A 26,414-nucleotide genomic window follows, 5' to 3' on the forward strand; every position below is an offset into this window, starting at 1 on the left:
GTTTTTTTTCCACATCAATCTTCTGATCTGGACTTCCCCTCAGGGTCGCACTGTGACGCATAACGCGTTTATGACGCAGTTGTGAGATCGTCCACGAACGTTCCTCTCCATCATACTAATGTGGAATACGTGTCATTTTGAAAAAAAAATAGGATGCATGTTCTCCAACATGGCAACATCAGTTCCTAATCCATCATGTCATTCCGGTTAAGCTGTTTTGACACTTAATGCTTTGCGCCGTCGGTCTTTTCCTGTTGCATTGGTCACAGAAACATCCCGAGTAGACTTAAAGGATGATTCGCGTTGCTCTTTTGCATCGCTGTTGATCATTAGCCCTTATAACCTTTATAGAATGTAAATCACCTTTATAAAACGCGTTACATAATGATCATTTCACAAAACAGTGCCGTGTCTGTTCACCGCTCGTTCAGCACAACACTTGTCAAATTAATCTCTGTCCAATCCAATTGATCTCGAGGAGATTGCACTTCTTAGTGCGCAGTGACGAGGTCCCGTGGAGAGGGCTAATTGTGTCTGTGAAATGACACTTGTTGCCCGTCCTCTTCAGGAAGCAATTGCTGTTGCTATTGGTGCTGTTACAGTATGATCACAAGAGACTCTTTATTTGTAATTTTGCTCAGCCCCGATGAGTCAGAAGAAAATAACATTTGCCATGTAAGTAGAGTATACAGTCCTCTCCCCCTACAGCTGTCTGCTTTGTTTCTGCTTGGTTTTCTCCTGCTTTAAACCTGTTAAGTGGCTCCCTTGGCGAATATAGTCGTTTCACTGAGCTGAATGAGTAGGCCCTCGGGAATAAATGTACTGCTCTGTTCTATACATACACAGCTCTACAAGTTCTGTGTATTTTATCTGAATTACCTGCTCTTCTGTGATGTTAGCTGGAAGTGTTTTTCTGTCCGGCTTAGTTTCTATTACTATACGTTTCCATGTCACTACAGAGTCATTTCAAAATTTCGTTTTGGCTTGATATGTTAAATATTCTATATTTTGTAACGTTTTTTTGTTTTTTTCCTGGGGTTGTGTTTATCCTCTAGGAGGTCACTGTATGGACTGTATCCTTATAAGTACAGCACGATTGACATGGAGAACCTGGGCGATCCATCAAGTAACTGGGATATAGTGGAGACCATTGGTAAAGGAACATATGGGAAAGTCTACAGAGTGACCAACAAGACGGATGGGAGTCAGGCAGCAGTGAAAGTCCTGGACCCGGTCAATGTAAGTCCCTATTACAGTGGAACCTTCTGCAGAATTCAAACCCACTGTGGCTACTGCATGTTGTCTATTTTCCATTTCCTGCGGTTGAGTTACACTTTGACAACATAATAACCGTCACATTGCAGACATCAAAAGCTGTTTCAATTAACCCTAAAGTGGACTCTGGATGCTGCAGAACCAGCTAGGGCTTCATTATATATAGTGTATTAATCTAAAGTAGTAAAATCCAGAAACTAATTGAATGCAGCGGTGTCCAACCTTCTTGACTTCTAGCCCTTTGAATTGACTAGTTGCAGCCCATCATCACGGGTTATGGGTTAAGACCAAAACAATTGAAAATGATTTTTTGAGACCAACCAAACTGGATTTGGAACTGGAATGTCTGGAAAAAAAATGAATACAATTTTTCGTGGCAATAGTTTTTTATCCATCCATCTTTAGATCAGCCCGTCCACTACTTTGGTCCAGACCAAATCAGTCTTAGTCTTGTTTTCTGCTTTACTATCTTGTTAATTGTCTTGTGAACAATTGTATTTATCTTGTATAGGGTCCTGACCCAAAGGGTTGGGAACCACTGATTAAATTGAAGGTGCATTATTGTCATACTTGTGCCTACATGTTGTATCTACCTCATTTAGCTGCATAATAAGTTTCCAGCTGCATGTGACATGACTGCACGTGTAAAGTTAGCAACATCTGCCACTGGTTATCTCTCAATTTTAAGGCAATAAGGACACAAGATTTTGGGAACGATTTTTGATTAGTGCAAAGTAACCTCAAACACACTTAATAACTCTGTGTAACGTCTGTGACTATTCTCATTTACTTACCTGTAACTGATACAACTGAGCATTTACCTTGTATATTGCCTAATATGATGTTGTCTTTATGACTCAGCATGTATGCTCAGCTGACCTGTGCTGAATAAATAAGTCTTATATTAAAGTAAAATAAATATATGACAATGAAACTGATAATTCATGTAAATGGGAAACTTGATGGACAGTTGTAAAACTGCGTATGTATTGTTTTGCTGGCTCAACTAGATAATTCACACACTAATCTGACTCTGCCTCCCCATCCTAAGTGTTAGTTTGAGTACCCCAAAACCATCACTTTGACAGTTTTTAATGACTGCAAGAACTCATAATATTGTGACAGAAGAAAAAAAAAAAGCAAAGACTAAAACCATTGTGTCTTTCTTTATAACTATGTGACTTGTCTCAGCATGCGAGCCATACAAACAGAGTAAGTTGCCAGTACTTTCTCCTCCTCTCCATCTTGATGCAGTTGTACTTGTACTTGCTCCAGTGATATACATCAACGTCTCCCCTTTTCATTTATTTCCTGTCATGTTAAGTTTAACACACCCTCACCAGGAAATGTAGCTGCTGCATTGTCTGTATCCTCTCTGTATACCCTTTCATTTGTCTGTGTGATAAGACCGCTGTAGCCTCTGCATTGGCACCCTATTGTACTAGTGAGACTTGGTCTTAGGCGTGCCTGTGATTGTGGCAATGGAACAATCCCCATCCTGCCAGTGCTATCCACAATGAGGCTCCCCCGATGGCCATGAAGATGAAGCTGCCTCCTCTCTCATCCCTCTCCCTGATTAGACTGCTGACACTATCAATCAGACATCCAGGAGGAGAAATTCTGCCTCTCTGACTGGTGCTCTTCCCTTCCTCTGAGATTTACTTTGATAGAAAAGCACTGACAGAAATAGTTTAACACCCGGCCCAGTTCCTTTGTTAGTGACTTTCTAACCCCATCTGTAGCAGTCTAATTATAGTCCACCTCTTTTTCTGCTGTTACCCAACCTGAAATATGGCGACATAAATGCTATTTTCATGACATTTCAACATGTTATTTGCTTCATATTTGCATTTCTACAACTCTGGAAATTCTATGTTCCAACTCTGCCCGTTTTCTTTTGCTGTCTTAAAGGATGTGGACGAGGAAATTGAGGCAGAATACAACATCTTGAGGTCCCTGTCCAACCACCCGAATGTGGTGAAGTTTTTCGGCATGTTCTACAAGTCAGACAACTTATCGGGTGGACAGCTCTGGCTGGTCCTTGAGGTGAGCTCTTCTCAACCATTTAAGATCACATCCCCGGCCATATTGTCCACAATATTTGCAAAATAATTACAAAAAAAATCGATTTCAAGAAGAAATCAAGCTGTGTGCTAAATGGCCGGATGACTGCTAGCCAATGTATGTGGATGTAAATGATAAAAATATTTAAAAAAATCAGCTTTGCAAATGTTATATGAGGAAGAAACTGCTTCACCAACTCAACAGGGTACGCTTTACTGCATTTCTGTGACTGTGATCCCAAAAATATTACACAACTCGGTTGTTTAATTGAAACACTTTAATACTTTAGTTGTTATAAAATGAGCCACAGTTTGTCTCAACAACCCACCGACATGAATGTTGATGCTATCATGCTGCCGTGTGATGCTGCATTGCTTCCTCTGACTTGTGTGTGTGGGCGAGCTCTCCCCGTGAATCCTAATCTACAGTGGTTGAGTGATGGACGAGTAACCGGAGTCTCTCTGTCTCCCTCCCAGCTGTGCAACGGCGGCTGTGTCACAGAACTCATCAAAGGCCTGCTCATGCGAGACCAGCGTCTGCAGGAGCCTGTTATCTCGTACATCTTATACAGTGCCCTCTCGGTAAGATGGCCCGCTGCAAAACTGCTAATGTTCCTGAGGAGGTGGCATGCAAACATGCAGAGAGCGTGCTGAGGATTTATTTTCGGCAGGGGAAGTGTGGCAGTCGGTTAATGAATGCCTCTCACTCTGAACAGCTGTGGAACGTCTTTTACCTTACTTTTCTACTGCATAATCTTTCGATGCATCACATTCTAATTCATACTAATGACAAATGACGGATAATGGGATGGCGATTCACGCTGAGCACCTTGTGTTTTCTGCCCTCTAACTTAAAAGGGTCTCCAGCATTTGCACAACAACCGAATTATCCATCGTGACGTCAAAGGCAACAACATTCTGCTGACAACTGAGGGAGGAGTCAAACTGGTTGACTTTGGTAATGGTCTTTGAAAGAGGCAATTTAGCCAATTCAGGGTTCCGCTGGAAAGAGACAAATGCATCATGGTCTGAAAAATGTCTCTCAGCTTCATCTGTGCGCTAAAGTGCATTGTCAGATAAATTAAGTATTTGTTTGTGATCCATGGGAATGGTCAGCAGCACATCCCTGCAACGTTGTTTGTGAAGACAAACACAAGCACAGGATGAATCCTTTTATGTGCTCCACACTTTAGTCCCTCGCTCACCATAACATCTTTTTATTTCATGGACTGCAGCCTTAACCTAAGGCTATTATTGCTCATTTAAATTGCATTATTTGATCCTTTGCATATTAAAAGGAAGCTGTTATGGTAAATGACTTTGAGTCACCCCTAGGCATGTTTATGTCCTCTGTGTCATGGAGATGAAGTGGACTCATGCTGATAAAAATCTGTCCTACATAATTTGAAATGATTATAGCCCATTATTATTACTGCTTGGCAGGCTGCCACACTAAATGATATGCCAGGATTTATTGATTAATTCAAACATTTAGCCATTAATTGTATTTTATTCTTAGTAAATTCACACTAATAAAAATACTAATCTTGATTATTATAAAAAGTGATGTTATTTTAATTTTTTTAGGTGTTTCAGCTCAACTGACCAGTGCACGATTGCGAAGGAACACATCAGTCGGGACTCCGTTTTGGATGGCCCCTGAGGTCAGACTCCACGCTTCAGTTAACACACACATGTTTTAATGCCTAATTGAACATTTTTAAATGTGCAAAATCTCTAATATGTGCCACAAAGAGAGAGGGAGAGAGGCTCAGTTATTTCTGTGTGACTCTCCCCTGTGTCATTGTGTATTCCCCTCCACGGGTGCAGCACTTGAGGTTGCCTCAAGGTTAATAGCTGGGAGTCTGTGGCCCCTCGGCTTACTCTTTGGCAGAAATGAGGTGCAGTGATTGGGCTGCGAGGGAGGGACCTCAGGGGCAATTAGAATAAAGTCAGCTGTAAAATGTAGTGTCGGTTATAATTATTGACTGTGGAAAAAGAGAGGCTCATACCACGGGCAACTGAGCTGACCTACCTTTTAGTATTTAAATAGTCCATAAATATAGATATTTGTAACTCTGCCAGGTTTTCAGCAGTAAGAGAGTGCCATAATAAGGAAGTTATATTCAGCTTTATGATCCGTTTGAACATTATTTTCTTTAAGTTATTACTCAATATCTCTAAGGTGATATTGATGGTGCTTTATTTCAGGAATTTGAGGGGGAACTGCTTTTTTTAGTACTTCACAGTTTAAATGAGTTGTTCAGATGGTCACAGTCGTGTTGTCTTGCCAGGTCATAGCCTGTGAACAGCAGTACGACTACTCCTACGATGCCCGCTGTGATGTGTGGTCGCTCGGCATCACAGCCATCGAGCTGGCAGATGGAGATCCCCCGCTGGCTGAGATGCACCCAGTTAAAGCCCTCTTCAAGATCCCACGGTGAGTCCACTAGAGGGCGCTCTGACCACACAACCGGGGGCTGCCCACACAAGGACAACTCAAAGACGGCTTTCCATTATTACAGGAGGACAATGGCAAACTGAATTTGACAGTAGAGGTGATGAAAAAAAACGAAAAAACGCGACTTTCTTGGTTAAACTGCGTATTTGTGGTTTGATCCATGTTCCTTGTTGCCATTGTCTCATCTGAAAGGAAGCATCTGCTGAATAATCAGTGTTCAAAATCTTCATCATCAACAAAATGTAGTTGTGTTTGGCCTTAAAATTAATGCAGTGATTCAATCTGTAAAAATATTCACTGCTGGAGACGGTGTGTGTCTGATGATCATTTGAGAGCTTAGTGGCTACACGCGGTTGACCTTTTGTTATCAGCACAATCGCGCAATTATCTCTCAGTTAGGTAGAGATATGCCCTTCTGATTGCAATTTGCATTGGTGATTAGCTCCATTCACATTGAGATGAGGCTGTCACCTCCTCCCCGTCACAATGTTATCTCCTCCCTGCCAAGCCAGAAGAGGAACATGGATGGTTTGTGTGGTAGGAATTATGGAGCTATACTGTAGCATTTCATCAGCACCAAATTCATCCAGAATTTAAGATAATTGCAAGAGTAAGGGCGACTCGTGAAAATGAATGCTGCTAATTCAGAGTTAGGCTTTTCTCACGTATTCACCTTATAACACGTCACCTTTTTCGGTGGAGTAGATGTAGCTTAGGGGTCGTATGTGAAGGACAAATTTAAAAGAACTACCTGGAACAGGATAAGTGGTTTCTGTCAAGTAGCAGTAACACGTTTCCTTATCAAATAGCAGCCATAATAAGAGGGGGCATATGCATTTCCCATGTCAATGTCCAATCCTATTTCATTACTGCAGATCTCTTCGACTCTGTGGCTCTGGGGATAACTAGGATGTTGATAGAATGGGACGTATATCTTTAACTGACATTCCTCAGTCTCTGTTCCAATCAAAATAGATATTCTGCCCTTTTGGTATCGGGACCTTAAAGACTCGGTGGTCGTGCTATAAATCACAGCGAATGTGTTGAACCATGAAATGATTCTGTTCACATGTCATTTATCTCAAATATATTTTCCCATATCATTGCTGCTCGGCAGACAAAAATCACAAGGGAACGTGGTGTAAATTATGACTCCTGTGTGAATCACTTCCTAAATAGGGAGATGTGTTTCACCTTTGGGCTTTTAGAGGTGGCGGGAGTGATTCATGATGAAATCAGAGAGATTCATCTTCACAGGTTTTGATCATTGCAAAGTTCCGATTTTCTTTCTCTGTTTAATACTTCATAAACCCGTACAGAAGTATTGTCCTTGGATAGTACATGTTTTATGAAACCATACAAGCACTTTAAACATGCAATAAGCATTTTCATCATTCTCATATTTTACAGTTGCACACAGTAATGTGTTTCTAGACTTTAAAGGGTTCACTCTCATGTAGTTAATCTATGTATCATCCACCTTATCATTCCTCCTCTCTGAAACACATCTAGATAGTAAACGATAGTCAAAGAAATATAGAAGATGTAATATTAAGAGGATATTCCATGTACAAGACAAATTCACCCTAGTTGTGATTCATGTTATACATTTTATTTTACGTTAAAGTCACGGCACTACTTCTTTATGATGCTGTTTGTTAATCATTCGTTTTCTTTCTTTTTCTGAAAAAACAAACAAGCTTTTGCTGGACAGGTATTGTTGTCGAGCTCAATATTTCCTGGCGAGGACCAAAACAACAGTCAGTGCAATCACCACTTTGACTACAGGGGACAGCAGCAGATTGCCATTATGTCACCGTTTTGGTTTTGCTCGGGGTTCTGCACAGGTGGAAATGTTTATGTCCCAGCCGGCTATAAATGATAAGAGGAGCGATGATATCTGTCAGATGGGACGCTGATGAGCTCCATGAATTGGGGTCACCTTGGTGCGTCGTCTGTTTGTGCTTCAGAAATATCTGAGACTTGATGAGCTTTGACATCCGTGCATATGTTTGAATCTCAGCTAGATCATGCTTCTATTTTTTGTAGTTTCAGTTGTTTTAATTTAAGTTGAATCCGAGGCTTTTGTGAATTTGCCCTTTGTCATGATTAAAACTAATTGAGTGTGTTACAGTGCATATGACAGATATGTGATGTCCATGGTGGCCATGAATGAAGGTAACGGAGCATGTCAGAGGGTAAAGTTGTAAAATCATCAACTGCTAAATTAATTACAGACAGTTACTCAAGACAAACGTGGTCTGTGGTATTTAATACACAGGAAGGTTAATTGCTTGAGCAGGTTCTCTCTTTGCTGTGCATGCCTAGTGTCCATGTAAAGTCAAATCAAAGTGTGTGTAAAATGCGTTGTAAAGGTTAAAGGCAATTGGCAACGCCGTCCAAGGTTGTGTTTATTCGGCCAGATCCCTGTAGATATTAGCCACATATTTAACAGGACATATATATGTCTGAGCGGAGAGCAGCACGAACCAGATAGAAGACAGTAGTAAATGATGGCCTGTCGTGGGGCAACAAAGGGTAATCAAATGATGAGGCTCAGGGAGAGAAATCCACACCAGCGTGCTGGCGAGAGACAGCTCTTCATGGAGAAAGCCATGAGTTAAAATCTGTGCAGCTGAACAGCCAAGGGTGATGAATATCAGTGCAGTTTCATGGGTTTCTGACACAAAGAAATCTTTTCAAAGAGGTGAAAAATCAAGTTGAACTAAAGATACGTCTTGCCTGTGTGTTGAAGGATATGTTGAATCCATGCGTTACCGAACTAAGTAGATATATGATCATTGCAGATATGTTTGCATTTTACATGACATGTATTTTTAAATCCTCTCCTGGCAAAACTATTATTCATCAACAGTATCGGACAATACTAGGAGTCAACAGCCATGCCAGCAGCTTGTGGGTTAAGGTAAATATGTTAGCATGCTAACATGCTCACAATGAGAAATTTAACAGGCTGATGTTTGGGATGTATGTTGTTTACTTTGTTCACCATTTTAGTTTAGAGCGTTGGTGTGCTTACTCTTGCTAATCAGCACTAAACTCAAACTCGAAATGCCATCATCGGTTTGCAGGTATTTACTATTTAGTCATAAACTAAAGTATTGAACAAATTAGAATGATTGTTATGTGATTTTATTATGTTTTCGGGTTGTCCATTCTTGTCATATTTTTTGAGATGTTTCAGTCAGGACCATAGACTGAATATATTATAGGTGGTGGACCGACCAACTGACAATGCCAAACCTAGAGCCATGCCACTAGCGAAGCTAATAATTGCAGATTAGTGTGCATTTGGGTCCTTTCTCTGAGACCCCTTGGCAGAAAGAAATTCCACCAACAACTGTGAAACTCTTCTAGATGATTACGATTAATAACTTGTCGGCTTTTCAGTCTGTCACACAAGAATGTCAGAAATACTGCTGATGTGGAAACCGTGTGAAGCCTGCCAGGGTTGTTCTCAACACATTGCTCGCTGTGATTGTGAAAACCAGCCTTTTCTTTTTAAAGAACTCACACGGCTTTGATTTTCCACATTTCCATTCTATGTTTAAAAGTTTGTATAAGGTTTGAATAGAGCGACATAACCATAATGTGACAGTGTTCCCATTATTAGACCCCGGTGCAGTCTTGACCCATAAGAGAGACCATTGGCTGTTTGGATGATTTTCCTACATGACTTAAGGCTTTAACATCTCTGTTTTTGATGATGTTATTTTACTGCTCTGTGTGGCGTCCAGGACTGCAGCATTTTGTCGATGTGGCCACCAAAGACGTGATAGATGTAGCAGTAGCCCTGCGTGTTCATGCATATACGTATGCGCAAAGAAGTGCTGGGGCTGTGGCTGCAGTGATGGATGAGATGAAATTTTAAGCAGGTGGTCCATTCGCTGAATAAGTCTTTATTTTAGACACTAGTAGTCTCTGTTCAGTCCTTATGAAGGCCACCGTGTTTCTGCTGTAACACTAATTCCCTCTTTTTTGCTGAAAATAGGCCAACAACCAAGGAAATACATAAATCTTTCACCAGTTATTCTGAATCTTGAGTGCTGTTTTGATTATTTGTAAGATTTGAAGTACATCACTGTCCACCACTAAGAAGGTTACGCAAGATTGCAGTGTAGACGTCAACATTGCTGCCTTGTTTTGGTAATGTAATCACCTCCATGTTGTCTGGTGTAGTGGACTTTTGGAGACTGTGGAGATCTGGAAAAGTAAATAGATTGTTTTTTTTAATCTCCATAATGATACTGATTCAAAACCTTTACTGGGTTTGTTTCATGTGTGTTTTAATGTGAGCTGCATAGACAGATTTTAAGCAAGGGAGCACTGACAATATTGAATACAGCGTCACAGTACATATGGGAAATGGGGGAATTATAAATTCTGCATATGAAATATTCAAATATTACATTGGCCTGATTTTTTGTCTTCCATCACGGCTTAGTTACAGCCGTCAAGTGCCGTTGACACCTCTGCGATTTTGCCTCAATCCACTCTGAGGAACGTCTGACAGTACAAGCTCTGCCTGGACCTAGATTTGAATAAGCCATTTGTGTTTACAATATGAGCCAGCACTCTCACAAATACAGAAAGAAATAAATGCCTGAATTTGCTAAGCACAATGAGCACACTTGACAGTGTTATCAGCAGCGTGCTGCTATATTGACTTTCTAATGTATAAGCAGTATGGTACAACATCAAGGCGAGAACGTGTCTTCAGGCTCATATTAGAGGTTGCATTGAAGCAGTCAGTTACTGGCTTTGATCTGCACTTTGGAAAGGATTGCCTGTCTGAATCCTTATCAAAGACTCGACTAACTTAGTGCTGTGGAAAATGACAGATTTTGTACCCCAACATCCTCTCCCACTCTTCCAAAAAAAAAAGAGAGAAAAAAAGATGTTAAGTATGTTGTCATTTAACGTGTAGCTGCATCTACCTCTGGTTTGTATGTGATAAACAAAATTCATGCTTCCTTTTCCTTTTTTTCATATTCTACCTGTCTGTCAGCTTTGTGAAACAACACGTGTGAACTAATTAGTACAGTTAATAAATGTCTCGACCAGGTCTGTCACCGTTTTGCCTGACAGTGACAAAAGGCTCGGCCTCCAGCTGTCAGACTTGCAGCTCCCCTGTGAAGATGACTGTACTCAGGCCGGTCCAGCCTTGGCTCCTCTTACAGATTTGCCTCCTGTCATCTCGCACACTTGAAAAGTGTTAGCCTCATTATAGATGGCCTCCGTAAATGCTGCTGACAGAGGTACAACTAGCTCCCATAACTTGTGGCTCCCAATGGCAGATGCTTGCTGCCAGACAGTAGAGGAGCTGTTATCATTTGTCACTTTTTCTGCGGCTGCCACAGACCTGGAGCCCGACCAGCTCGTCCTCGGACCAAAAAACTCTCACAGGAGTCTGGCGGTCACACTCCGCCTGCCAGCGATCATTTGTCAGCTAACTCAGGAGACTAACTCAAAGACTTTCATTTTTTAGAGATGATCATGATGACGTTTAAATGTGTAGTTCGGTTTTTCAAATGTTAAGTTGACTTTTGCACGTGTGATTTTTGTTTCAGAAATCCCTCCCCTACATTACGAAATCCAGAGCAGTGGTGCAGGAGTTTTTGCCATTTCATCGGCCAGTAAGTGTCCTCTTACTTTAACCTGTCAACCTTTGTACTCAGTTATTTAAAAAAAAAAAACACACACACAATGGCAGTGAAAGCACACAGCAGCACGTATGTTCAGAAAGAGCCCAACCCTATTCTGAAGAATATGAGGCTGTTTAAGATTTCTTGAAGAATAATGATATATCGGTAGATATTTATTTATTTATTCATTCAACATAAATATACTTTTTTGGTAAGATTCCCTCAAATTGAGTTAACTAGGGCTTTGTTTGGTTTGGTGAATAAATAATGATATGGATGTGTTTGGTGCAGAGGCGGAGTAGCGTGGGATGCTTTAGGACGAGGAGAGTTCTGCACAGTTCTGAATCACATATAAAAGTATATTAAATGTAAAAATAAGAAAAATTAACATCAAATGTACATGGAAATGCAGCCTGTAAATACATCAATTTATTGTTAAATCTGTTTGCAAGACATTGAAATCTGTGACTGTTGAGCACCTGCTGTTGATTCTGCTAACAATACTTAAGATGGTACACATTCGTTTTACTGAGATGCTACTCTTGAAAATATCATAAGCCAATTAAAAAAGAAAATGTTTATGTAGCAATTGTCCAAAATGAAATGCTAAAACGTATATGGAGAAAGACTTTTTTTTTTATCAGGAACAACTGAACATTAGCTTTAGTACATTGTCAGCAGGCGGGAATGTGCATCTTAACATCGAGGGAGTTTGAATTTATATTTTATAGCCAGATTATATCAACCCTCTTGTCCTTCTGTTCATTGACTTTCATCTGTGTAAATCTGCTGCAGAGGAACAAACTAATTCACCTGAGTTATCAATTCTATCTGAGGCCCAGATAAGTTATCATTTCCTCCTCAGTGCAAAGCTAATAACGTCAGTGGTTTGCTGGTAAATGGTTGCTCAGAATATACAACCTTAATATCCACCGCGCAGAGCAGAGGTGTGTGAGGCTGACCCATAATGAGAAAATAAAATTCAATTTGTGTGGGCACGGTTTCCAGCTAACATTTATGTTCGAGGTTTTCAATGAAATGCATTAACTGTAAAGAAGTAATTGAAAAAAACAAACAGACCATCTGCCTTGAAGGCCTGTTGGCTTTTTTTATGCCTCACTTGAGTATTGACTGGTCAGGACACAATCGAGGCATATTAACCCTTAAACCAGTCAGCAAACATTGTAGTGATGTTAGTTCTTTGTAGTCTCGTAGCAGTTTTTACAAGAATATAATTGCATTGGTTTTAATTTCTGGATTGCAACTCTGTAATCTGTGGTAATGGATTGTGTGATATCATATCAGAAATAATCTCCCCGCACAAAGCCCAGCAGAGTTCAATGTGGGGGGGCTGGACAATGTTATCAACCATTGCAGGCTGTTTGTGAAGCCTTTTCAGCCCAGTCACCCCTGTGTGTGTGTGTGTGTGTGTGTGTGTGTGTAGGGGAAACTGAGGTGGTGGGGGGGGGATGATTCGGGGATAATAAATCCATCACCGGCGTCAGTCTCTGGCTTGTGCAGCCAGAGAGCTGACTTCTGTGACAGAGTGGCCTGCCGTTCAGCATCCCGGCAGCACAGCCCTGCTAATAGCAGCAACCTCTGCTTAATGTCCTGACGCTAATGAATTCATGGAATTAACTTTCAGAGCTGAACAAACTGATAAAAGAAACAGAATTCCAGTGTAGATTAGGTAGAAGGAATTAGATTGGTGTTTTTCTCCTATCTCGCCTCTGCCTGCAATAGTTGGTGCTGAAGTGCTTACACACACACATACACACACACACACACACACACACACACACACACACACACACACACACACACACACACACAGTCTTTAGTTGAACAAGTAATTGAACAGCACAAATGTGGATTGTTGATGGATGCATCGTTGCATTCAGAAGGGGATTTAAAGTATTTTACTTTCATAGTTTTTGTCTCACAATATATCAAACTGTCAAAAATGAAAGCCAGTGTTCCTCTGGGTGTGTGGTCAATGTTTTGCAACCATTTGTATCAGCAGCTAACTGATGCAGAATTGTGGCCATGGGCCAGTATCACAAAGTGACATCACCTATTGGCAAACACTGCACATCACAGATAGGACTTACTGCCGTGCCATAGCAAGGCTTGTTTGGACTCAGGGGGCCATGGTGATAGGGACCATGTGGTACTCAGACAGAGAATGACAGATTAGTGACCCCACACATAAGAACACAAGGAGCTCTCTGCTGGCTGTGAGTGTCTGTCTGAACTGGTCTCAACAAACCAGCTTTCTACAATGTTCAGGTGATCGCACAGTTTATCCTCAGCAGTTTAATTCACTCTGATTTTAAGATTGAAAATAAAAAGATGGATAATGTTGGCGGCTTTGTCTGTCTGAACATGCTCAAAGCCTCCTCTATTTTTGTGATTGTAAGGTGTCTGATAAAGGATTTTGAAGCTCGTCCATCTGTGACCCACCTCCTGGAGCATCCCTTCATCAAGCAGGCCCACGGCAAGGATGTGGCACTACGGCAGCAGTTAGCTGCTCTCATCCAGGAGCAGCAAGACCTTGGCTGCAAAACCAAGACCAAGTAAGTCCCTTGATTTTACACTCCAAAATTGCAGAATAAATGATACGCTGCTGTGACAAAGCTGGTCGCTTCATTTGTGTGCTGCCCTAAGAGATTTTGTTGCAGCAGATGGGCACTGACTGAGTGGAGATATGCTTTCTGTCCAGTAGGGGGCAGGGTCTCATCTTCTTACACTCAGAAATGAGGATGAGCCCCAGTAATGGACATTACAGTGTGTGATTAAAGAGAAGTTAGGGGAGTGTGACTAATTCAGAGGGAGTGATTGTGCTGACTAACCTTAGATTAATAAACGCCATTTAGGCCAGTCGATGTAGCAAACGTCTGATGGGAAGTCCTTAGTACAAAGCACTTCCGTGTGATTAAACCAATCATGGAGTAAATATTCATTTCAAGATTGATTTACTTCGGAAAATAAGTGACATTTCAACTCTGCTGCCTTCCTTTTTGCTTGGTTTTGAAAGACACAACTAGAGATATTTTCTTGACAGAATAAAATGGCAGCTACTATACAAGTTCCTCGATAAATAGATAATGTAGATATGAAGAGTCAGAGCCTGATTTCATGAGCTTTTGTCCTAAAATGTGCGATGATGAATAGTTCACCCAGACACGGTCATGGCAGCAAATGACAGAGCAGAAGTCTCCTGGAGAAATACTGACTTTGGCGCTGCTTAATCTTCGTTATAAAGGAGTTCGCTGAACCTACCCTTGACTGAGAGTCTTGATGTTGTGCCAGCTCTGTTTACTCCCGAGAGTGTGCAGAGCCGGTGCCTGAGCCTGATCCCGAATTCCTGTCCACAGTGAAAGTGGATAATGGGATTAGGAGCTTGTAGGGCGAGAACTGGGCTCGCCTAGTTTAGTCTCTCATGCCACAGATCAGCACACAATGACTCCAGATAAGAATAAAGACATAGAGAACTTAAAAGTAGCTGCCGTAGGTGGAATAGCGTGATTTACTTCAAAGCAGGAGAGAGGTAGTGGCTAGAGGTCTCAGGTCCCTCTCCAAAGGGACACGATGACGAGTTTTCACTTCAGAGGGACCACATATTGAGCATGAGACTTTATTTCTGCGCCGTCAAATTTATTCAGAATACAAAATGAATTCAAAGGCAGAGGAGGAAACAATTCCTAACCTGAAGCCTGAATATTTTTATTCACGCTATGATTGATTATTTATTATAATAGAATATGGATGCATCTGGTTTAAAATAGATATTTTAGTGTTTTGCAATTTTAAGGATTGAGAAGTAGAAGTGTCTTAAATGTTTTTTCTTTAGCTTTTATTCAAGCGCGAGGCTGGTGTTAGTGAAGACATTTATTTTTGTCAAATACTGTATGTAATTATTGTTGGTTTTTTTCGACAAAGTAACAAAAACATCTAATGTTTTAACAAACATTACTCAAAAATGAGTAAATAATGCATTTTCTGTGGACTGTTTCTCGTCGAAGAATGTCGCCAAATTAAAACAGGTTGCACCTAACAAACTACTTCCTATGTAGAGGGTAGTTGTCCCTAAATATTCACACCCAGTAACTGCCAGGTGTAACTGTTGCATAGCTGTAGTTATTGAGTCAATGCTAACGTTAGCTTGCATATGTGACACTTGACGCAGAATCCTTTTTATTAAAAAACACAAACGTAAATACTACAATGTTACTCAAATTACAAAATATTGTGCTAATGATGTCAGACTAAACATTAAAGAGCTTTAGTTTGGTTAGCACGAGTAGATACTTCATTCTACACTGCATAAATACTAGTAACTTTGAAACAAAATTCTGCATCTACGCATGTTTGTATAAAAAATGTCAGACCCATATTTATAAAAGATTTTCAGTTAATGTTAATATGTCACATGACCCCCTTAAACAGTCATATTTGTCAGGTATGCTTCAGTTTGTGATGCTTCAGTCACTTCCTGTTTACATAAGCTAATTGATAGATTTGATTGGCGATACAAATGTCTTCTAGCAACAGCTGCACAAATGACCAAAGCCTTTATTGGTGCAATAAAATTTAATAAATCACTAGTTTGAAACCACCTAATAATTACGATCTTTAAAAACAAACATACTGATGGATTTACAAATAGCTGGTGCAACCCAACCCTGTTGTGTTTTGACAGCAGATGTATATGGCAATGTTCAACGTAATGACACTAAGTGCAGCTGTGAGGCTCATTGGTGTGGTTTTGACAACAATAGAGCTCCATGAAGGAATAAGGTACACCAGGCAATGGCTACACAGACAGCACGTGTTAATAGGATCAAATTAGTGTTGGTTTGGACGTTTTCCTCGGATATCATCGACCATATCCTTTAAGTTTCATAGAAAGGACTGATCCACTACACGCTGGAGTATATTATGCACATGTACACACACATATCGACACGTAAAGCAGGAGGCACTCACAGACGCAGCTCTCTTTTGCTCTCTTTCACACACTCTCTGGTGTCCCCTGAGGTTTTCCACAGCTCCATGGAGGCAGCTGGCTCTGTGCTGACCTCTGCCCACTGGGGCTCATTTGAGAGTGATAGGTCAAAACACAGATGAAGTGCAATCACAGCTTGTGATAATGGGAGATGTGTCCCCCGGGAGAGCTTTAAGGGCTTCAAACAAACCGTGGAAGTGACTGAGTCTTACATTCAGCCAGTCAACCTACTGTTTCTCATTTGGTGGTCACTTTACAGCTTTCTGAGGCATTATCATGTCCTTGGCTTCATACAGGCACGAGCGGATCAATACTCGTAAAACCCTCATAATAGAGAGCTGTCCCGATGATGATCTGGTGAACTTGGAGTTCTTAGATGAGGTAGGATTGAATTATGTTTATCTCATCTTGTATTGATCGGTCCAAGGCACAATGTTCTTGATGTTACGTGTGTTTTTCTTTTCTTTTCTACAGGAGACAATAATCAGCCATCTCCAGAAGAGATATGATGAGCTGCAGGTGTACACTTATGTTGGTGACATCCTCATTGCTCTCAACCCTTTCCAGAATCTTAGCATCTACTCTCCCCAGGTTGGTTACAGACCAGTTACATAAAATGTTCCCAAAGGTTTCCGAATCTCAATGGAAGCAATGAATGATTTCTCATGAGTCATGCCATTGGTCCGGCCCGAGTGGATACTATATTATACTTTATGTTTAGGGACACACATCATGACCACACCTTAGCAGACAGGAAGTGCATACCATTTCAAACCATTGGTGCTGCTTAAAATGTTGCATCTTTGTACATCCAGTATCTTTGTCATTGTCATTGCTAGCATGCTGACGTTAGCGTTCAGCTAAAAACACTGCTGTGTCCAAGTAACAGCCACAGAGCTGTGAGCATGGCTGTAGAGTATGGCTGTTTAATGCAAATGCCTTGTGTATTGATGTGCCTCCTCTTAGTTCTCTAAGCTGTACCATGGTGTGAAGAGGGCTGACAACCCTCCACACATCTTTGCTACTGCAGACGCAGCCTACCGAGGCATGGTGACGTTCTGCAAAGACCAGGTACTCTACAGAAAAATAATTTGATCAGTGAAGACTCGGATTGTAAAATTGATAGAATAAAGATTCAAATCTGTAAAGAAAATTATATTAAACAATGTTTTTACATGTTTGGGAGGGATTTAATTCTCTTCAAGACGTTTGCCTGTTTAAATCAGGGGGAATTGTATGCAATATAATATAAATATTCCTTTCTTCATTTTTTTTGTTTCCTTCTGTTTTAGTGTATCATAATCAGTGGGGAGAGCGGTGCCGGGAAAACAGAGAGCGCTCATTTGATCGTCCAACATCTTACCTTCTTGGGAAAGGTATACTAGCAGCGTGGCCATCTTTTCTTTGTTGAACGTATAAATACTTGTGCTGAATACTGCAAGAATATCAAAAATATGACAATTATAGTTCAAAGAAACATGTTGCTTCTCTCAGGCAAACAACCGGACGCTGCGTGAGAAGATCTTGCAGGTGAACCCCCTTGTAGAGGCCTTTGGAAACGCCTGCACAGCTATAAATGACAACTCCAGCCGCTTCGGCAAATACCTGGAGATGAAGTTCACACCCACTGGAGCGGTTATCGGGGCCAAGATATCTGAGTACCTGCTGGAGAAGTCGAGGGTCATCAAACAGGCTATGTATGTGCTGCTCAGGCTTGGTCTGACTGGAGATCCCTTTGTCACACTTCTAACTGCTCTGTTTGTTTCCTTTCAGGGGGGAGAAAAACTTCCACATATTTTATTACATATATGCTGGGCTTTACCACCAAGACAAGCTGAAGACTTACAGGCTGCCAGACAGGACACCTCCTAGGTTAGCACGGCAGGTTTGACTTTGACATGTTCGTAATAATCCTGCCGTCTTTCCCTTCCCATCGTGTCGAAGCATCAATATTGATAGTCAATTGTGCATCTGCAGGTATATTGACAGCCAGCACTGTAAAGTTATGCAAGACATTGTCTCCAGCAAACTGTACACGGAGCAGTTTGACGCAATTCAGGAGTGCTTCCGAAATATCGGCTTTACTGAAGAGGTACTACTGGATCAAAACATACAGTACTTGGTCGCGAATCAATTACATACTATAATATTTCAATTTTTTCTTCTCTTTTTCGTTTAGGAGGTCAACTCTGTTTACAGAATTCTCTCAGCCGTTTTGAACACCGGCAATATTGAATTTGCTTCCATCACATCCCAACACCAGACTGATAAGAGCGAAGTGCCTAATTCAGAGTCCTTAGAGAACGGTGAGATACAATACATTATGCAATGTGTGGAGCGATACTCCTCGTTCAGCCAAAGAAAGAGAAGTCAATTGCCCTCCTTCTCTGCAGAGAAGATTTCAGTTGTGTTTTAAGAAAGAAATAAGAAACGTAGGGAGATAAATACTGCGTTATAACTTAAGCGAGCAGTGAAAATATATGTTGGGTTGTGATTTATGTTTTGTGTAATAGTTTTCTTTGTGACACACGTTGTTTCACTATGGCGACAGTACATTGAATGTCATATAAACCTTTCTGGACATTTTTATGTGCATTACACACAAATAAACAATGAATCCATCACATCGTGTTACCCAAAAAACAGCGGTCAGTTCTTTGTAAGCAGTTATAACCGTGATACATCCAAAAGACTAGAATCCCTTTCAATTTACATTAAAAAAACCGTAAAGTAGCTCAGACATCCACAATAAGAGATGGCTGGGACCTATTTGTATGCTAATGATAAAGGCTGATGAGCTCTTGATTATCAAACTGATTTACTCTCTTTGTCTTTTCTCTCAGCCGCTTCTCTCCTCTGCATCGGCCCTGAGGAACTCCAGGAGGCGCTGACCTCTCAGTGTGTGGTCACCAGGGGCGAGACCATCATCCGCACCAACACCGTGGACAAGGCCGCCGACGTCCGAGACGCCATGTCTAAGGCCTTGTACGGACGCCTCTTCAGCTGGATAGTCAACCGCATCAACACCCTGCTGCAGCCTGACATGAATATCTGGTGAGCGTCTGCCGGTGATAAAGATCCACGTGGACGTTCTTCTGTAACTCTCTCCTCTTCGATTATCTTGAGCGATCGCGCAGAGTTTCTGCGAAGCTCCGATGACCTTTACGGAAGTCTGTAGAGGTAGATGCAAACATGCAGAGGAGAATATCAATAGGCAGGCACAAGACAAGCAAAAGGAGTGGAAAAACAGTTTTAATAAATTTTTAAAACAGAGTTGCGTGCAGAGAAAATAATGTTCAGATGATTAAAAAGACTTCAGAGAGACTGCAAAGAGGCTGTTCATTGATCCAAAAGAATTCCTTCATAAATATGAGCGTCTACTGTCAAGGAGTCGCCTCTCAGAGATGTACAAATGCCAGAGCATTCCAGTCATCTTTGCCGTTTCCTTATTGCCATTAACAACCCCCTAGCACAGACTAAAGGTGACCTCTACATACGGCGGGTAATGACTGATCATGAAAAGTAGCAGCTTGAAGCACTGAATATGAAATGCAGGGTGTTTAGTCTTCATGCAGTGCCCTAAAAGTAAGTATTGTTTGTGCCAATATTGAAAACGACAGGAGGTTAAATCAATAGAGACTGAAATAAAACCATTATAAGAAGCTCTGACTTTTTGAGAGCTGACGTTTGTGATTTCTCATCAGACTACTAGGCCGTCCAAACCAGACTCTGTTTTTTGGGTTGAACTCGGATCGTCGTTAAAGTTTTATCAATTAATATGCCTGCTGGGGATTTGCTTGTTCCGTAACATAGAAGAATACGTTTGTTTGTCCTCTTTTCCTCCTTTGAAGTGCCGCAGAGAGCGGCATGAATGTGGGAATCCTGGACATCTTTGGATTTGAAAACTTCAAGAAGAATTCGTTTGAGCAATTGTGCATCAACATCGCAAACGAGCAGATTCAGTTTTACTTCAACCAGCACATATTTGCCCTTGAACAGGTGAGCATGACACGATATAGTATGTCTGTGCAAATTCAACATGCCTATGAATGTCATGTAATGTGCTTGAAATGAATGCATCTGCACAACACTCACAACAATAACACTTTATATAAATGTTTACCTTTAAAACACTTACGGAAATCAGTCATTTTAATATTATTTGTGTTCACATCCATCAGCGCAGAGATGCTCTCAACATGAACATTTTGCTTTTAGCCAGGCTGTGATGTGTAAAGGATTGTTTGTACCGTTACGCACCAGCAAATTACACTCTTAATTGATTTAATGAAGTTGTCTTTATTTTCCTTGATGGAAATAAATAGACATTAATCAAGAAGCATTTTGCTACAATGCCTTTCAGTCCGTGGTAACTTTGCAACAGTCCTTCTAAATGGAAAGATATGGAAGGGCACTTTTGTTCATACAGCACGTACTAACTGCTTTATATTGAAATTCATACAGCAACACATGTACCGAAGAAAACACAAGATACAATACAAGTAAGATCATTTATTGAGGCAGGATTTCGCTCATGAAATCCGATAATACTTCCTGCTCATTCATTTATATTTTAAGCATTCTCCGGGACCAGAACTGGAAGCGACAATTAACATTTGCACATTAATTACAACAGTGATCAATGAAAATAAGGTCTTTGAGTTTGTGGAAAAGTTCCTCTTCTACATACAAGAGCGGGCTGCCCCTGATGAAGGGCTGGTGCTCTGTGGAAAAGGGATTTTTATTTGGTGTCTGTACGCGGAAACTGATTATTCTGAGTTAATGACTTAAACATGAAGACGGTTTAGATCCATTGGTTCTACTTTATTAGTAAAATATATATTTAAAACAACTTTTTGATCCGAAATTAAATAGATGCAATAATACGATATGACTCTGGGTTATTTGCAAAGTGAAATAAATTATAAATAAGTAAGTGGCTCTATTTGTTAGTTCAGAGCTGCTCGGTTTTATGCATGCAGTAAAACACTCTATTATGCTGTGAACTTCAGCAATAGACACACAGGCGGCTGCAGCTGTTTGGTTTTGTTGACTAGAAACTCTTTTTTTTTTTTCCCCACGCATGCACAAATCATATTTAGCCCAGATTGTTTAATTGGGTCATTTAGAGAAATCATCAACTAGATTGTTCTACATTCACTGGTTCTAATTAGATGGAATACCAGAGCGAGGGGGTGGATGCCAGCCTGGTGGAGTACGAGGACAACAGGCCCATCCTGGACATGTTCCTGCAGAAGCCCATGGGTCTGCTGTCCTTAATGGACGAGGAGAGCCGCTTCCCTCAGGCCACTGACCAGACCTTAGTGGGTAAGACTCCTTCAACATGCTCAGACAACAAACAAAACGAAAATCCATAAAACATGAATATAAGAGGACATGGCTCACTGCTTCTTTGAATGTAGCTCCAGCTCTCGCCACACAGTTTATGTTCTTCAAAAAGTTCCTGCCTGTGCTGATAGAAGCATCTTTTTTACCTTTAACTTTTTGCGCCTTTCTCATTTATGGCCAACAGATAAATTTGAGGACAATTTGCGCTGCAAGTACTTCTGGATACCGAAACGTGTGGAGCTTTGTTTTGGGATTCAGCATTACGCAGGAAAGGTATCAAATGAGTCGGTGCAATAAATTGTGCATTGGTATGATAAGAAGTGTGGTATGAAATGAGTATTAACTATAACAATAAGTATTTCATCGATATTACCATAATGACAAATCAGATTGGCTCCTTAAAATGTGAGTGACATTTAGAGTTAAAGCTTGTGTCTTGTGTCCTGCTCGACAGGTAATGTACAACGTGAACGGTTTCTTGGAGAAGAACAGAGACACTCTTCCGGCAGACATCGTTGTAGTTCTGAGAACATCAGAGAACAAACTTCTGCAGCAGCTGTTCTCGAACCCCTTAACTAAAACAGGTATGCTACAATACAGGCCTCAGTGAAAAATATAACAATGTGGAACATCTCAGCCACTAATGGGGGGGGGCATTATTCTACCGCTAACCACAATGGAAATGGTAATGAAAACTTTTCTTTGAGACAAACTATTGTTAACAATGCGGGGTTCTGATTGTATTACTCTGTGAATTGTGCTGGTGTCTACTGCTTCCATAAATGTTCAGGTAAGTGGGCTTTCTTAAAGATGCGGCTCCCAGGCATCTCCTGGTCCCCCTTCATTTCAAGCCTCTGTGTGCCGCGCTCAAATAAATCTGCGGTCTCCATTATCTCTTGAGAGGCTCAGCTCTCTGCGCGGCGCTCTGTTTTTATTTTCACTAAGCTGTCCTTCTTGGTTTCCCACGTCTGAATGCTATCTACAGATTGTGGGTGCAGTGGGATATTTTCATGATAAGGTTTCTAAATACCCAGGGGATGAAGAAACAGTATTTAGAGAATACAAAAGCCAATCTTCCCACCTCTTTTCTGTTGGTAAAATGAAGGTAGAGTAATGTGCCCGTCATTAGCCGTGGCTGAGGCCTCCTGGTCACTTGACTTAGCTGAAATGCTAATAGATGTGTTAAATTATCAGATTCCCACTTCCTACTTTATTTCAGCTAAGCCACATTATGTGATTCACTTCCTTTTTAGGGACCTGTAAATGCCTGCTTTCAGGCCCAGTGGCATTAAAAGAAGCTTCAATTTACAAAAGGCACCTTAGCTGAGACTCCAGTAGGAATCTGTGTGATGTGTCTGTAAACTTCAATTGCAGGTTGTGCACAAGGGAGCCTTCAGCCACTTCCTTTCTGCAATTAACGGCTTCAGAGGAGTACACCCTATAAAAACAAATTTAGTGCACACTTCATTTCAGTGCACAAAGGCAGTGAATAGATACTAAGATGTGCCATAATGTTTACTGCTGCTAACATAGTGTCAGTTAGATCTAAAAGCTTCTTTATTTCCTTTTTGTTCCTCTGCACTTTCTCTGCCCTGTCATTCAGTCTGAATCAAGTTAATGTGATGATTTGTTGCAGAAATAAACTGTGTTGGGCAGTTTGAGCCTTTTTATCCGCCAAAAAGCTCTATAGCACACAGTAAATCTATTATTTTGCATGTTCATGTAAAGGCAGTATGACTGCAATACGCTCGCAGTTATTTCTTTGGAGTCGGAGGTCCAATTTTCTTATTGCAGTTTGTGAAACTGCAGATCATCTCATTAGATAAAAGCTATGAAACGCTCTACTCCGGCTTATCATTCTGGAAAAGATGGAGCGCTGTTTAAAGTGAGATACAGTATAGCATGAGAAAATTCTAAATCTATTCTTCAGGGTAGAATTTGCGGGGGGATTTAATTTGCATTTTACTTCACATTATAGATTCACTGTTAATCTGTGAAATTACCATTATCTGGGGGGATCTGATGGAAATCTGTTTTACACCAGGGTGGTTTCACACTCTGGGTCACATCCTCACAGTGTCACCACTAGGGGGACACCCTCGTAGACCTGCAGCCTGACACTGGGATGGAAGTAAAATAGTAGATCTAGGATGTCAAACTACACACTAACATGCAGAGAATGTTGATGTTTCTGCTTGCACGCATATCAAACCTTCCAGTAATACAGGAACAATTCCTCTAAACCACATAATCTCTCTCTTTAAACAAGTTTAAACATTCCATGTTTATGCAATATTTCAGTACACTGCTCATTCATTCCACACAGCAGATTGACAATGTGATGGCCCGAGTATCGATGCAGTTCATGTTTGGAGAACAGTAGGAAACTAAGAGGGCCCCCAGAAAGTGAAAAGCTCCCAGGCCACTTGAGCCCTGCAGAATGTGGGTCCTTGAGGCTTGGACATGTGGTGGTGTTTTGTCAGAGGAAATGGGATGTATTTGCATGGACAAATTCATCGGAGCCAGGGCCTTTCCCAGATCAGGGGGATCACAGTGTTTGAATTGGCTGGGCTCAGTAGGGCCTACTGGTGCCTGGGCAGCCTGCGGTCACAGTATGGTTCTCTGTTGGTGGGTGTGTGTGTGTAGCCACAGGGTGGCCTTGCACATCTACACACAAACACACACACACACACAGCACAACAAGACTGCCAGTCCTTTGTCAGAGCACGGTGAAAATGGAGGATGTGCAGAGTGGAGTGTAATATTTGATATTTGCCAGGGTTTTAACACTTTGTAATGTATGAAGAAAAATTACTGGTACTGTTTGAGCAAGACCTGCACTTCACTAGTGCAATTTGTTGTCATGTGGAATCGTATGCAGGCCAGCTGAGCGTTTGAAAAGTGTATGTGATTAAACTTACAAGCTGTAGATGCTGATGTATTTGACTAAGTCTGATTTGCACGGGGCATCAAAGATTTTACACCTGGAATATTAGTTCTCCTAATTTAAGATGAGGCAGAATTGAGATGTTATGAATTTATGTATTTTTTTTAATCGTTAATCTGTGTGCAGACAACCGTGACTTAAATCTGTCTCTTCTCATTCTCACTCTATCTCATTAAGGGGAAAGCTGAATACTGTGAATGTATGTGGCTTTACTATTTGCATGCAGGGGTACATTCACTCATTCACATTCACTACCGTAGTTTTTGAGGTGTTTGTATTTTAGTTGTAGTTAACTGATTTAAGTGGTTAAATCAGATTTGCCATGATCTGCAACCATAAATTTGCATCGGTAATAATAATAAACGTGTAACGTATTTTTATATTGCGGTATTTCTACTTTTAGTAAAAGATCCTTTAAATTATTTTGTCCAAGGCAGAATTTCACAATAATGGTTTTCCACAATCTCAGGTCAGGAGTGACAAGATTTCTTGCTCATATTTTACAATGGGAACACTGGGGGAGTTAACAAAACAAGCTCCGCAATATGCTCCTGTGAGATATCAGGGGTTATAAGTTCAAATCCATCATCTATATTGAACAATTTACATTGCTTTTACGTCTTCACATGAAGCCACAGTTGCAGTTCTGCCATCCTCTGCATCTCCGTCTGTCTCCCTTCATGTTAGGAGATCCTCCTGTGTAGCAATGACAGGCCTCTCCCAGCGATATGACACATTTGGCTCTTTGTTCTCTCCCAGCAGAAGCCTTTTTCATCCCAGTGGGCAGACACCACAGTCTTTCACTCGACTTCCACACACTCCCGCTACCAAAAGAGACACTCACCAAGTAGTACTTTTGTTCAATTTCTCCCCTAATCGTGGAATTGGGGAATGTTTTGAGTCAGCAGTGGGGTTTTTCACAGCCCTGCACTTCAATAGCGAGGAACCGGTTTTCCTAAGTCACATGGTACAACATCCTTTGATAAATGCAACACTGTGTTGTGTCACTAAAAGCCAATTACACCATGCTTTTTATGATTGATCTGCTCTGACAGTAGTGGATGGCATTTAAATCAACAGCCCCCGGAGCCATCTCTAGGCATAAACGGCGGTGGTTATGGAGGGTGGGGAGGGCAGCGGGGGTTATGGGTGCTTTAATCTCATTTGCTTGGTTGCTGAGTTGAGTTTCTAGATCACATGTTTTCAAAAAGAGAGCGGGAGAGCGGCGGAGATAGCTAGCAAGCCTCTGCTCACTCAGCTCGGGAAGGCTGCTCTCTCTTACAACTTTGATTGTCCCCCGTGTCGACAGCTCGATCCACAGCTTCTGAAGTACAAGACGCACACTGGCACTCATAAAAGCGTGTAGGGAGGTGTCATATTGAACGCGGGATTGCTTTTTAATCCCAAGCACATTGACTATTCTTGTCAATAGAACCCCAATACAACTGCCAGCTTGAGCTTTTTTTTTTTTTTCCTACAGGATTCTTGCTGGGCTTAATTTTCAAAGTGAACGCACAGATGCCAAGGAAGGCTTTTTCTCTTTCTGCCCCTCCCTCCCCACACACTGCTCTGCCTCACTCTGTTTGTCCTGGAAGTCCATGCCAAGAGCAACATGCGTGAAGCAGAAACGATCAGTGGGACGCTC

At 41.2% G+C, this 26,414-nt stretch overlaps 1 protein-coding gene across 1 annotated transcript in view; it reads left to right on the forward strand.

Annotated features, from left to right (window-relative positions):
- Window positions 1–599: 599 nt before the first annotated feature.
- myo3b (myosin IIIB) overlaps window positions 600–26,414 on the forward strand; it is a 49,237-nt gene continuing 23,422 nt past the window's right edge. The window contains exons 1-22 of the mRNA XM_031858284.1: window positions 600–675; window positions 1,056–1,239; window positions 3,187–3,321; window positions 3,816–3,920; window positions 4,197–4,296; window positions 4,926–5,002; window positions 5,633–5,778; window positions 11,391–11,456; window positions 13,886–14,041; window positions 16,770–16,854; window positions 16,948–17,064; window positions 17,440–17,544; window positions 17,766–17,849; window positions 17,968–18,170; window positions 18,247–18,345; window positions 18,451–18,565; window positions 18,653–18,779; window positions 19,317–19,527; window positions 20,325–20,472; window positions 21,648–21,801; window positions 22,007–22,095; window positions 22,277–22,406. Coding sequence (XP_031714144.1) covers window positions 647–675; window positions 1,056–1,239; window positions 3,187–3,321; window positions 3,816–3,920; window positions 4,197–4,296; window positions 4,926–5,002; window positions 5,633–5,778; window positions 11,391–11,456; window positions 13,886–14,041; window positions 16,770–16,854; window positions 16,948–17,064; window positions 17,440–17,544; window positions 17,766–17,849; window positions 17,968–18,170; window positions 18,247–18,345; window positions 18,451–18,565; window positions 18,653–18,779; window positions 19,317–19,527; window positions 20,325–20,472; window positions 21,648–21,801; window positions 22,007–22,095; window positions 22,277–22,406 — 2,665 coding nt within the window. The 5' untranslated portion in view covers window positions 600–646. The remainder of the gene's footprint in view (window positions 676–1,055; window positions 1,240–3,186; window positions 3,322–3,815; window positions 3,921–4,196; window positions 4,297–4,925; window positions 5,003–5,632; window positions 5,779–11,390; window positions 11,457–13,885; window positions 14,042–16,769; window positions 16,855–16,947; window positions 17,065–17,439; window positions 17,545–17,765; window positions 17,850–17,967; window positions 18,171–18,246; window positions 18,346–18,450; window positions 18,566–18,652; window positions 18,780–19,316; window positions 19,528–20,324; window positions 20,473–21,647; window positions 21,802–22,006; window positions 22,096–22,276; window positions 22,407–26,414) is intronic.

The sequence above is a fragment of the Anarrhichthys ocellatus genome, unplaced genomic scaffold (assembly GCF_004355925.1).
Source record: "Anarrhichthys ocellatus isolate YVR2014 unplaced genomic scaffold, GSC_Weel_1.0 scaffold20, whole genome shotgun sequence".
NCBI lineage: Eukaryota > Metazoa > Chordata > Actinopteri > Perciformes > Anarhichadidae > Anarrhichthys > Anarrhichthys ocellatus.